Source organism: Plectropomus leopardus, chromosome 14 (genome assembly GCF_026936395.1).
Source record: "Plectropomus leopardus strain MGB_pleo_1.0 chromosome 14, ASM2693639v1, whole genome shotgun sequence".
NCBI lineage: Eukaryota > Metazoa > Chordata > Actinopteri > Perciformes > Serranidae > Plectropomus > Plectropomus leopardus.
In genome coordinates this window covers 35,198,327-35,212,519 of record NC_142189.1, presented here as the reverse complement: position 1 = coordinate 35,212,519, position 14,193 = coordinate 35,198,327, and the positions used below count along the sequence as shown (strand labels likewise).

The 14,193-nt window shown below is 39.9% G+C and overlaps 1 protein-coding gene and 1 non-coding gene across 7 annotated transcripts in view; one reads left to right on the top strand and one right to left on the bottom strand.

The window, feature by feature from the left end:
- adck1 (aarF domain containing kinase 1) overlaps nt 1–14,193 on the top strand; it is a 165,245-nt gene that overhangs the window by 58,451 nt on the left and 92,601 nt on the right. For all 6 annotated transcript variants that reach the window (XM_042501497.2, XM_088087144.1, XM_088087143.1 and 3 more), the window contains exon 4: nt 10,215–10,418. In XM_042501497.2, the coding sequence (XP_042357431.1) occupies nt 10,215–10,418 (204 nt within the window). The remainder of the gene's footprint in view (nt 1–10,214; nt 10,419–14,193) is intronic.
- Nucleotides 12,278–12,431, bottom strand: LOC121954168 (5.8S ribosomal RNA). Its single transcript, XR_006106544.1, has one exon. It is a non-coding gene; the product is annotated as a 5.8S ribosomal RNA (ribosomal RNA).

Sequence of the window (14,193 nt, the reverse complement as noted above, 5' to 3'; positions counted from 1 at the left end):
CTATATACAATCCATGTCTGCAGTCCATACTGTTTAATTACCGGATTGTCCTGTAATGACATAAAATGCACGGCCCCTTATCGGATCAAAACAGGACGTGATTTGTCTCTTATTTCATGCTCTAGTGCATACACTTCATTTTCACACGCTTTGTTCAAGTTTCGAGAGTGGAGAAGTATTAAATCAGTTTGTGAAAGAGAATGACACCCACAATTACAGATCTGTCACTTAACATTAGCATATGATATCCCTGTCTGTCCAAATAAGCTTCATATTTGAAAACAACAAAAACAAAAACAACAAAAAAAATTGTTTCTTGGTCTTCCCCTGTCTGACTATATACTCTGCTACATTAGAAAACTTCCCGTTATAAAATAAACTCAGCAGCAGACCTTAAATCATTTTAGTCATGTAGGCTGAGAATACGCATTATTAGGCTAATGTTTTACTGGACATCTCTCATATAAAATTAATATCTTAAGTTATTTATTTATTTAACTGCATTATATAACTGATATCACTGGCGTTGTGATATCAGTTATATAATGAGGCATTGTGTTTCACTCAGTGAAACTAAGATTAGAGCATTACTATTGCAGCCAGTTACTGGTTGCAAAGATATAGTGGAGTAATGGCATCCTGAGCAGAGAATTGAGTCACACTGCCTATGTGTGTGGTCTAATACAAACGTATCTGTTTTTTGTGATGGATGACCTTCAGCAGTGCATGAATGTGCATGTGAGTCCCTGTGTGTGTATCCCACTGACTTACTAGTCTCTACCACTCTGCACTCGGCTTACGTGATGATTACAACTGGTAACACTGTCTAGACCCCCAGTGATGTCATGGAAGCACAGCGCCAACCCTACGTTTTCCTCATGTTACTGTTATTTCTGTCAGCACTGTTGTCATGGTCAGTTCCAGTAGTGCTGTTAGTGCTGTTAGCGCTATTAGTTGCTGGTAACTGGCTCAGCCACCTCCACATTGCGAGCTGTGTGCAATCCCAGCTCACACTCTAAATCATATGCTCTGAGTATGCTATATCACCCTTTAAATTAGGTTTTACAGTAAGTAGAACAGACATTCAAAGCTCAGAATGAACTGTGCTGACATTATAATACATGTGCCATTTCTTATGTAATGTGATATTGTTCTATTCTGTCCACAAGAGCGCACTCTTAGTTCATTGTTGAAGTGTGGGCCTCTCTTGGTTTCTTTCTTGTTCTTTTGTATGCGTAGGAGAGGGATGACTGACTGGGGCTGTGCTTTTGAATGGTCCTTTTTCTCAGGAAGGTTCCCAGTTGAGTGAAATGACTCTGTTGAGTGAAATGACCCTGGGAATGACCCAGGAAAGAATTCTGTCCCACAATTCCTTACTCAGGCAACAATTAAAGCAATGTGCCACATTGGCCATTCATCAGGAAATCAACTATTTTGTCATGTTATACATCCACAGTCTGTATGAGTTGTATCAACTCCAAATCATAATCAAGACAACATGTAAGCTGTTTACTGTTAACAGAGAGGGGGAGAGGGAAATTTTTATTTCAGTTTTGCTGGAGGAGGAAGAAAAGTGCCTCTGTCCGTGTCGGAAGCTGATTTATCTCCGGGCAGTAGAGCCTTGCTCAGCAGGCGTAGCTACAGTGCCAAGCTGGCTCTACCTTCCCATAGCTAGTATGCTAGGTGGCTACGTGTTAGCATTACTAACGTCACGTATTATGAAGGAAATTATGAGATTTTAATGTCCCTCTAAGTTTAACATATCTGGTGTTTTATTTTCAAATGAGTAAAAACCCACATTAAGTTAAATCAACGCTACGATCGCCGCTCTGTGCCGCCATGATGACAATTATTTTTTGAAGATTGCAGGCGCGCAAGGAATCTTGGGAAATGGAAGGCTGCGAAGGATAGTAGCGATGTGTCCTCCAAATAGGTGGAAAAGAAGGCCCCATTTGTGGGCTGCATAAGAAGGAGCCTTCGAACTGTGACCAAATGGGATAGCCTTCGCGCAGCATAATCCGCCTTCGAATGCAGCCTCTGAAGGATGCAGACTCTGAATTGGGACACAACTTCAGAAACACTGTAACTTTACTGGCATCACACAGACTGTTTATTTATAAATACACAGCTCATGTAATGAAGAGCACGTCTCTAGCTAAAATATAGTCAGCAACAGTTATATTAAAACACGTTATTTCTAGCTTTATTGTTTGTGTTTCGCTCTTACTGGTGTGTTCGCCATGTCGTCTCTTTGGTGGCATTGGTTGGCGTAGTTACATGCCTGTGCGTGCATGATTACCTCCTCTGCAGGGGAGGGGCTGTAAAGCAAGCCCCCAGGAAGTGCATCACATTCTGATGCAAAATTTACATAGTGGCCGAAAGTGGAATTACATTGTCACATGATGCACACTGGCCCAGAGAGACTTTTCCCCATTTGCTTAATAGTGGGAAAGAGACCTCCTTAAACCACTGGATAATTTTTTTGAGACACATTAACTTTTCAGAACAAATTTTTAAATAGCCATTATAAAAAACATTAAGTCCTAAACACGTAAAATGCGTCATTTTCCGAATATAGAGGTATTTATCCAGACATAAAATGAACGCGCATCGAGCACCGCATGCAAGCGCATATGCAACTCTTGGAGTCCCTGACACAGGCATCGCGCCAGCTGTAGTAATGTAATTCATCATTTTTAATCATAATTCATCATTTTTCATCATCTTACAACACATCCATACACTGTTGGCTATAAAGCCTGTAAAGCCTGTAATATGGATGTCTTACCGTGTCTGTACCAATTCAAACAACCGGTTTTCAGTAAGCAGCGGGGAGCACTAGTGACAGTTGTTAAACAGTATTGAACGTAGTATTTACTTAAAGTTGAGCTGTTTAATAATACACAGGGCAATGTTACAAGACACCACCTTTTATTATATTTTTGTGGGCACAACACTTTATGATTCTGTTAATTTAATTTGCGTCTGCCGTAATGTGGATTCTGCACTGATCCGTCGTGGTGAAGAGGGAGCTGAGCCGTAAGGCAAAGCTCTCAATTTACCGGTCGATCTTCGTTCCTACCCTCACCTATGGTCACAAGCTTAAGGTAGTGACCGAAAAAACAAGATTGTGGGTACAAGCAGCTGAAATGAGCTTCCTCCATAGGATGGCTGGGCTCTCCCTTAGAGATAGGGTGAGATATTTGGTCATCCGAGAGGAGCTCGGAGTAGAGCCACTGCTCCTCCGCGTTTAGAAGAGCCAGATGAGGTGCTTCAAGCACTCTGTGTCATTTGTATGAGCGAGCCAATGAGTTGGAGTCAGTGCTCGGGTACACTCGGCTGCACCCAGCCCCGTTCGACTGTTGTTAACCACTGCTACGCATGCTCTATGGGCCAGTAGATCCGGGTATTTTACACTTTTCTAAACCTGGAAAAATAGCTTTCTCTGCTTCATGCGCCACTGAGCAGCTCTCATAGAAATGAACGAGCCCCCCCCCCCCTTCATGGCTGTATAATAGATCCATGCTATAGAGGCGGTGTGGAGGCAGGGCTGAGCAACAGCAGAGAGCGAGGAGAAGGGACCTGCAGGCTGTTCCCTTTTAAATTTTCAAGCAGTCTCTCTCTCTTGAATGTTACCAACTGCAGTTTTAATTGTTATATTAATGGAGCAATAAAATTAAAAAAAAAAAGAAATCTATATATTAGTCATTAAATTAAAAGAAAAAGTTATATTTTGAAAAAAAATTAAATAGTTACATTAATGGAGAAAAAAATAATGGCTAGCTGCGGCCCTACCAGTCATTGAAACCACATGTGATTAAGCCTGTTTTTCTTACCCACTTGTTAACACACTGTTAACACATAACTGCAATTCTGCAAGCTTAGTTTTTTAGTTTTTTTTAAGCATATTCCTTTTATATTCTTCTAATATTGTTTGCTCTTTATTCTCTTTGTTCATACTGTATGGCGCTGCTACACCCCAATTTCTCAGTTTTGAGATCAATAAAGTCTATCTATCTATCTATCTATCTATCTATCTATCTATCAATCTATCTATCTATATCTATCTAACAGTAAATTGCTATTTTGGCATGAAGGCTATACTTGATGCAGTCATAGTTCCTTCCTTCCCCCCTTCCCATCTGTTTTGCTTCCCTTACACCTTACCCCCATTTCCTTTTCCCCACTTCCTATTTTGCTTTATCTTTTCCAAGTCCTTCTTTTCATCTCTATCATATTCTTTCACACACACACACACACACACACACACACACACACATACACACACTCCTCTAGCATTTTATGTACAGTATTTGTCAACTGTGTGAAGAGGATGAGTGCAGAGATACCCAGAGGAATTCTGCACTGAGCTTCTCTGCCTTTGTGCTGCACCACAAATTAACTTGTGTGTCTAATTCGCTAGTGGATTTGATTGGATGGCAAATGTGGGTGGGTGGAGGCCAGCATCAGCCTAGTGGGCCCCTCAGACTGTCAGTGAGCAGCACTGCCATAGTGATGTCATCCTCAAGCTGTGAGCCCGCCTCCATCGGACAAAGCATGCTGATTACTGGAAGAGAGGAGAGGAGTGATGATGAGTCTGATGATTGAAGATATTCATTCTGATCAGCTCACAAATCAGCATCCAAACACATTGTGCCACAAACAGCTCTGACATGACTACAGTTCATCTGCCTGTTTGAAGTCAGAGGCTATTGTTTTCAGTTTAAATCACTGATTTGTTGAGCAGACTGAGATGATTAGACATAGTTAGAATAATTTTAAAAACAGATTTATTGAGAAAACCACCGCTTCACAAACCAATACTCAAAGAAGCCTTTCACTTGCCTTATGGACAAGTGCAAAAACCTGAAGACTGAGAGCATAAAGGAACAACTGTACAATTTCTCTTCAATTAAAAAACATAACATTCAACAGGCTGAAAATGGCCAGCCAATCAACAATAATAATAACAATCTAACAATAATAATAACAATAATAATAATAATAATAATAATAATAATAATTATTATTATTATTATTATTATTATTAGTAGTAGTAGTAGTAGTAGTAGTAGTAGTAGTAGTAGTAGTAGTATTGTTGTAATAATATTATTAATAATATTCATCATCACAATGGTACTTTCAAGAAGAAAACCCTGCAGAAAAGCAGTCACTTTCTAAGTTCAGAGTTTGCTTAAATTTATCTATCTACACAGTTTTACAAGAATGTTGTATCATCCACTTTAAGGTTAAGATAAGGTGCAATAGTTTTATCAAGATACTGTTTGGTCTCATTATGAATTTTGTTATCTCTTGGACCGCTTTGCAACTAAATAAAATGACAAATGTTCACAAAATCACATAAAAACACTATGTATATAACTCTAAAAAGAGAATAAAAACAACATTTTTTTGGTTTTAATTACAATTTGTTGGTAACTATTATTTTGAATCACAAACAAGTGTTAAACACAGTATGATAGGAATGCTGACCAGCAGTGAGATCAAGTTAAGACTTTGGGCTTTACCTTGAGTATATTTTTAGATTAAAAGATGATGTTAAAGTATGAGAGATGTTTAAAATTATCTTGCCTTTTTTCAAAGACCAATTTCATTCACTTTTTTCTTACAAAATATGAAGATGAGAACACATTTTGAATAAAATGAACATCAGTGCTGAACTAGTGTTGCTTGACAGCTTGAGCCGTTTCTTGTTCATACCTGCAGCAACAATTTCATGATTTACTAACTGCAGTAATGAAACTGTTTGATAGTGTAATGATGACATGCGTAAAAAACAAAAAGTGTAACGTCCTCATATAAGCATATAGCAAAGTTTCCAAACTTTTAATCTTGCCCATTCTCATAAGAGTAATGCCAAGTGGTTACAATAAGGTGTACTGGTCTACATTATTTCAGTTGGTCTGCTACTGTTCATACAACCGTAATTTAAGGTCATCAGTCATAAATAAAGGCAACTCATAACTGACAGCAGTCAGAATAAGGCTGCTGTCTTATGATCTTCACGTGTGGCGTTTGTGTATAGTTTACTTTATAGCTTAGCTTAGTTTTCGCAACACCACAGTAACAAGAAAACAGTTGCATCATGCCATTTGAAAAGTTTATAGTGAACCATAAGCCTACAGTTTGTGTTTTCATTAGTAACACTAAAGATATGTTTCAGTAAATAGTTAGTATGTAAAAAGTTATAAAAGCTTCTCAGATCTGATCTGTTTAGTATTAAGCACATACTCAAGTAACATCAACTGTGGTTCATTGAGTTTATTTTATTATTTATCAAAATGAAGATTGACCAAGACTTCAGCTCTTTTTTTCTAATCAGCATCCCTCATTTGGCAATAAAATCCCCCCAAAAATAATCTTTAAAAAGAAAAATTCCCGTCAAGTCACGAAAATGTTGATACAGAACATTTCAGCAAATTGTTCACTTACAACATTTTTCAGTTGTTTTAAATTAACATTTAACTTTCCCTAACTTGAACCTTAACCCTAAGTGCTTTTGGTGCCTAAACCTAAAACAGAAGTCTAGATGTGAATCCAGGGGATGTGGTGTCACAGTCATTTTGTATGCATGCCATTGTCTCCGTCCTCATCTTTGAGAAGCCTTTGTGGTACATGAATGTAGTCTCTGAACATAATCCAGGCAGTGATTAGGTTTCCACAACAAGGTAATTAAGAAAGCAGTTCAGTAACATACAAACATCATTTTAAATTTTTTAGAAGACAAGGTTGCTAATATTAATGATAGTCAAGCAAATCTCAAGTCCTCAAATTTGCAACTCGAATCTTACTTAAGTAAGATCCTCCTCTCTGATAAGAGGCTACGGTCCATCAGGACCAAAACGTCACGCCTCAAGAACAGTTTCTTCCCCTCTACTCTCACCATCATGAACAATACTATGGCCCTCCCCCTACACCCACATGACACAGGCTCTAATCCGGCCCCAGAGTCTGAAAACATTGTATTAATGTTAGGCTAAATCAATTTTTGTGTGTTACATTTACATACACTGGACTGGACTTTCTCTGTTTACACTGCACACTGTAGGTTAATTTATTTATTAAGACTGTAGATATGTGCACTGTAACTCCAACTTCTGCACATCTGTACAATCCTTCCATTGCACCTTTCGTACATACATTTTGTGTTATTTAAATTCTATTTTTTCATTTTATATATTTAAATTACTTCTATATTTTTTATATAATGTCTTATACTATTTAAATTCACTATTTTTATTCTTCCTCCATGTTAATTGCTTTGTACCAGACCACCAAGTCAAATTCGTTGTATATGTCAATGTACTTTGCAATAAAACCGGATTCTGATTCTCTGAAGTCTCCCAAACCAGCTATTATCAGATAGATTATTTTGTCAGAATGAAAATCAGTCAGACTAGAATAAAAGATTAGTCTATTTTATTAAGTAAATTTTGATTATATAAACTCCTGAGACCAAGTTCCATTGTTTTTAAATGTTAGAATTATTTCTCTGTTCATACGATTTTGACATTTTGTGATACAATCTTTCCCAACATTGCAAGATTAAATTTGAAATTATGACTTTCTCGCAATTTCTAATACCTGGAGTTGCTTTTCCCCATCTAACCCTGAAGTTATAAAGTAACATTTTTAATTTTTTAACCTTGTAACTAAAAAATAATAATCATACTTAATTGTCCGTATTCTAATTCTAATCTTATTTGAATTATTCTTATTCTTGTTGACACTGTTGTTTTGTTTAAAAGAAGGTTTAAAGAAAGTTTTGGTAGAATTTCAAGGTTGACCCCAATGATTTAGTGTATATAAATAATTTAAACAGTTTTTTGTGTGATAAACCACATCAATGATTCTGCCAGTAAAAACTTTTACCTTTACAGTTCCATACTGTCACACACAAGGACATGGCTGTGATGGTGTTGATTGTTTTTCTAAAACTGCATTTTTAAGTAAAAAAGGCTCATCTGGTAATCTCTGGTGACTTGTTTCTGTCTTTGCTTTGTCATCATTGCCCAGATGGCACTCATGTCAAATGATCCATAGGGAACGTGCAGCGTGTCTGTGTGTGCTTGGGGCTATTCATGATGTGTGTAGTTAGGGTTACAAGGGTTAAGGGGAGCTAATTTCACGGCTTTTTATTTGCACTCGTCTCAGGAGAGGAGTTGTCTATAAGCATTATCACTTCCAGACGGTTCTAATGGGACAGATGGGATGGGGCCACTACACTTGCAAACACACACACACACAGACTCACACTCACACACAGAGACATTGTCAAGGGCCCCTCATCAGTATAGTCTCTTACTTGATTTTGTGTCTGTTTTCCATGCTCATTTACATGTATTTCATACATATACATTGTATTGTGTCAGTATTGTAGCTGTATTTTTCTTTGCAACAACTTTGTAATTTCTAACATGAACATTTATGGTCCTGCATACAAAGATCTTTTAGACAATAGTTTTCTTTTCCAACTTGGTTAAGTGTTTGTGTGTCCTGACTTTACAGACTGCATGCCAGACTTAAATACCTCTCAGTGGCCGGTTTTTTTAATGCTCTTGGACTACTGGACCACCCACTGTTAAGGAGATTATTGTCTTTTGATTTAGCTTCCCTCCTTAGTGCTGGAACTTGTATTATAGCACTAAGGAAGATAAATGAACACAACTTCAGCAGTTAAACAGAAATTAATAGAAAGCGGAGCCCCTGTATTTATGTCAGGATTGAAAAACATACCATAGGAATTTCTAAATATTCTGGTACACCTTGATACCCCCCCAAGCCTAATGGAAGGACTACAATATACTGTTTGCATAATTTCTGACTATATATTTCAAATCTTTGCTATATTAGAGTAAGGAAAAATAAGTCAAGTCAAGTCAATTTTATTTATAAAGCCCATTTTCACAAAACATGGTTTGCCTCAGAGGGCTTTACAGCGTACGACATCCCTTTACCCCTAGACCCTCACATCACCTAAGGAAAAACTCCTGAAAAAGAACCCCTGTAATGGAGGAAAAAAAAGAGGAAGAAACCTCAGGAAGAGCGGCAGATGATGATGAGGGATCCCTCTTCCAGGACAGACAGACGAGCAATAGATGTCATAAATAACAGTTGAAATACAATCATGACAAAAAGGAAAGAGAAAGGGGGGGGGGGGCAACAGCAATAATGGAAACAGATGCATGTCATATTACATTAACGAAAGGTGTGAAATTACTATATGCACTCTATGATAATATTGTGGGTGTTGAGAGTCCCATGCCTATATTGATAGTGGAGGCATGGCTCATAATGAAGGCAGTAGAGGGTTGCGTCAAGCATGATTACGGCATCGGCGCAACCAGGACCCACAACACAGGCGTAGCTTCAGACCTGGCAAAACCAAGGCCACAGTCAGGGCTAGCCAGGGGGTACAGTATCAGTGCAGCCACAGCACAAGCCCAACCAAAGGCAGGATCACAGCACCAGCACAGCTTTCACCACAATCAAGCGCAGCAAAGGTTGCTTCCAGGATCCGGGAAAACTAGGAGACAAGGGAGCAGGAATGCTCTGGAGAGGCAACAGAGTTAGCAAAATTCAGCAAGCGTAAAGCAGTAAACAGACATGAGCATTTTCAGATGGACTTACCTTTTTCAGAACAGCAGACAATCTGCTTTCAAGGCATGTGTGATAATAAGTTGCTGTAAGCTGGTTGTACAAATAACTATGAGGGCTGTGGCTTAGGAGGTGATCTGCCAATTGTAATGTCAATGGTTTGATCCCTGGTCACTGCAGTCTACATGTCATTGTCTGGATGTTGATCTGATGAGCAGATTCCACTTTGTATGAATATGAATGGGTGCTTGCATTGTAAATCACTTTGAGTTGTTGCTGAGACTATAAAAGAGTGATCTAAATGCAGTCCATTTACCATTGCCGTTATTTTTCTTTGAGGGCTATCTTAGGCAGATTAAATGAAAATTCCTGAGAGCATTTATGGTCCAAGAGGATAAACCCTTGCATAGACACTCCATCCTCAGATCAAAACATCAAAATTGCATATCAAATATTTTATGTGAGAATGCCATGACATCTGCTTTGTGCACTTATGCTTCAAAAAAAAAAAAAAAAGAAAATATGACTCTCACACCATTCCCCAGCAGTCCTTGGCACTGTGTATCTTGTTTCTGACTTTTTTTTCTCTTCCATAGGTGCATCTGCGGTCAGCAGAGCGTCTTCGAGACTTGTGCTGTGCCAACCGGGGTACTTTCATCAAGGTGGGCCAGCACCTTGGTGCTCTTGACTACCTGCTGCCTGAGGAATACACATCCACGCTGAAGGTACTCCACAGCCAAGCCCCTCAGAGCAGCATAGAGGAGATTCAGCAGGTCATCAGAGAAGACCTCGGCAAGGAGGTAAGTCCAAACTGAATGGGTTTCCAACATAATGGTAAAGGTAAGGATTTTTTATTATTCAGGTGAACACAAAACAGTTTCTAGATAATCTTTCCCCCTAAATAATTGTGATTATAACCTCATTCCCACTGCACAACAATCACCCGCTAACATCTGGCTTTTTAATGCAATGGGAATGCGGACAATCGGCATTCACATCCAGGTCAAATAATTCTGCAGTAGACATGGGTTTTACCACTTGGCTCCGATCAGCATTGACAGGAACGTGATACCCAGATGAACGCGCTAATTTTAGCTCCTTAACCGGCGAGATGCAATGACGCACCATCAGTAATTATGGTCTGCGTCCTCTGACGCAGCACTTAAACACTGATCCAAATACATCTGCGCTGAGTTTGAAAGGGGCACTTAATAAGTAAGAGAAAAATAAAGAGAGGAAACCACTGAAAAGTTTTCAAAGACCTCTGCTTCTGCCGCTGTCTACTGTTTACCTGTTCTCCTGCCTGTCTGTGATGTTGCATGGACACATCAACAAAACATAAACAATACGCATGCAGGCACGCATGCACACGCACACGCCAGCTTACAGATCGACTCGCTCTCCAGCGGTACGTACGTTCAGTGGCAGTGGGAATAGAGCCACTTAGTGGGTTTACCCGTGTTTAAAAAACCTGCGTGTACCTGCTAATTGCGCTGGGAATGAGGTATATCTGTCTAAATGTATCCCTGTGTGCTACTATAGGGGCTTAAAGAGAAACTAAACCCCCCAGTTTTGCCTTGAGTACCTCCTGCATGAAATGTGAAAAAAGTCTAAAAAATGGGCAGGGCTGGGAAGGGGACTAAGCACACCCAGTCAACCAATTGGGCCACCTCCTTATTCAATTTGTTTTAGCTTGTTCCTCGATACGTCAGCGTTACAAATGCGTTTGATTCTGACTAACTGGCTGTACTCTAAACTTCTTTTTAGTGCTGGTGACTGATAACTGCTATACTGTAAAAAAAATTGTTTCTATCAATGTCTTTGTGATACACCAGTCTGTTGAGACTTTTTTCACCAAAACCTCTAAATAAGAAATAGTTTCAGAATCAAAGCATAATGTGAACTTAATTTTATCCTTCCTAGAATTTAATGAAGACATTAAACTCTTTTAAATCAGCTGTACCACTTCAAATAAAAAAATAAATCATCAATATATCTCCAGTAAGCTTTTATAATCTTAGAATAGGGATCATGATTTTAAATGAAATTCAACTCAAATTTCCCCATAAACAAATTGGCATCATTTGGTGCCACTGGTGATCCCATGGCAGAGCCACACTCTTAGCTGAATTAGTTGAATTTACCAAAGAATCGCATGGAAACCCATTGCCTTAAACCGTTTTAGTTTTTACACAAGGTAAAACGAAACAGGTTTAGACGTAGAACCTTAAGTGGATGCAGTAGACATATCAAAGTTAACATTAGTAGTCTTTACTAAAAATAATTAGTTCACATAACTTGCGGGTTGTTTCGTCTGATCTGAGGTCGTAGTCGAAAGAGGTTAAGCTCCAGAGAGGAGCTTTGTTCGTGGCTCCCCCGCAGGAGGCTCACGTGCTTCAGATAGGCTGCACCCTTCGTGGGCTGCCCCTGCAGCCCCGCCGGCACCCCTCTAACCCAGCTGGAGCTCTACCCACCAGCGATACCACGGCACGACAGATGCGGGCAGCATGGAGACGCTGGGTCCACTGGCAGCTGCGCCCACGCACTGCAGGCCCGACAAGGTGACCCCCCCGTCTGCACTTAGGGGGACGAAGGCTCTGGGAGAAGCCTGCGACTGCCCCAGCCATAGAAACGCAGTGTGTTTCTCATTGATGGCAAAGCAAACTTCAAAAGGTGTCGCCCCAGGAGGAACCCGGGGCCGCAAGGTGCATTCGAAGTGTCAATGATCAGTGTGTCCTGCAATTCACATGAGTTCTCGCAGTTAGCCGCATTCTTCATTGACGCACGAGCCGAGTGATCCACCGCTAAGAGTTGTCAGATTTTTAATTTGTTTGGAAAGGCCAGAGTTCTCAGACACAGAATTTTTTACAAGTTTGACTCTGACCCCCGGGCTCTCCGCACCGTTACGGTCCCGGAGGGCAAGAACGCTAAAGGAGACATTGAACCCCCCACCTCCCTCTGGTGGAGAGAGGTGAGTTGGGTACCCGGAGGCATGCGACGCACGCCGCGATTAAACCCTCTGAGCCCGGCGTAGTTGCCGGCGACTAAACTGTGTTCCACTTTATGTAAAGTGTCTAACACTGCGACCGTAGGTCGGATTGTCTTACTTTTTTGGGCAGTGAAAGCTACTGTCTCTGATGCATCGTAGCTCTTTTAGAAGCCTCTCTATTCAGCCCTGGAAATCGGGTGTTTTTACGGGATGTTGTTCGATAAATCCGTGATGATAGATCCAATATTGGGTGTCTTACGTCCATATTTTAATCATATTTTGATGATAAAAATACATTAACATCGATGCTAAACACCATAATGGTTTCCCGTAGTTCCTTTGGAGAGGTCAGAAGTTTGTTTAGGTCTTGTCGTCCAATCGGAAGACTGACCGACGCGTTGTTTCCACCTTCACAGCCACACGTCATCTGAAGCAAACTGCACTGTGATTGGTCTAATCCTACTGTATCTATCGCTCTGTGTTATTGGCAGCACTTCCTGCATTAGAATAAACGCTGGTAGCCCCTATAACAATAACAATAATGACTGGATGATGCAATCATCCATTTCAGTGAAACTTGGAAAAAGTATATAGAGACTTTGGACCCTTGAGGGAGATATTTCACATGGTGAATTACTTCCTTTGGACACACAAAATCTGTGGCATCTTGGTCTACATCATTTGTCGAACAAAACATGTAAACTTCATGAAAATTAAAGAATAGCTGTGGTGCGAGGCGTCCTTCCTTTTGACAGTAGGTGGCTCAGTGAATATCATATTAAAGGACATGTTGATGTGTTAGGGGCTGCAGCCTGACCACAATTGTGAAATCTTGGGCCAATTGGTCGATGTAAAGTAAAGTTACAACAACTTCCATTTTGGCAGCCACAACTGGGTCTCCATGGCAACAGAGTTCATGGAAACCTATACTTCAGAGGGAGGCATCATTAAGGTCCTAAAGGTTTTGTCACCAGTTTTGATGTCAATTGGATAAAATCTGTAGGAGCAGTCCATCAAAGAAGGAAGCATGCAATTTCCATGACATTTCATGTTGCCAGTAGGGGGCGCTATAAATAATGGTAACAGTTGTCATGAAGATGTGTTCAGGGCAAGACAGTCATCAAACATGTAAAGTTTGGTGCAGATTTGACCATGTCCCTCAGTTATAAACTACTTCCTGGTTAATGGTGATACATGGAAATGTTTGGCCCAGTAACAGCCACATGGTGTGACAAAAACTAACAAATGCAATAACTTTTGATGTCCCAGGCCTTCTGACAGGATTTTTACATTTTGAAGTCAATCGGATGAAATCTGTATGAGAAGATCGAAAAATTGCAAGCCCTGAAAAAAAAAAAAACGCCAAAATTGCACATTCAATTCAAAATGGCCAACTTCCTGTTGGGTTTAGGGTATAGGTCTAAGAGTCTTTTTTGTAGGTCTTGGACTGTTACACATGTTACACATGTAGGAAATGAAGATATGAAGATACTTCTATCTTTGTTCAATAATTTTGACTTCACCTTGCTCTTGAGTTTTTGGAAATGTTGCCATCTTCTGGTATCCTCCATCAGCTGTGCCTTGAC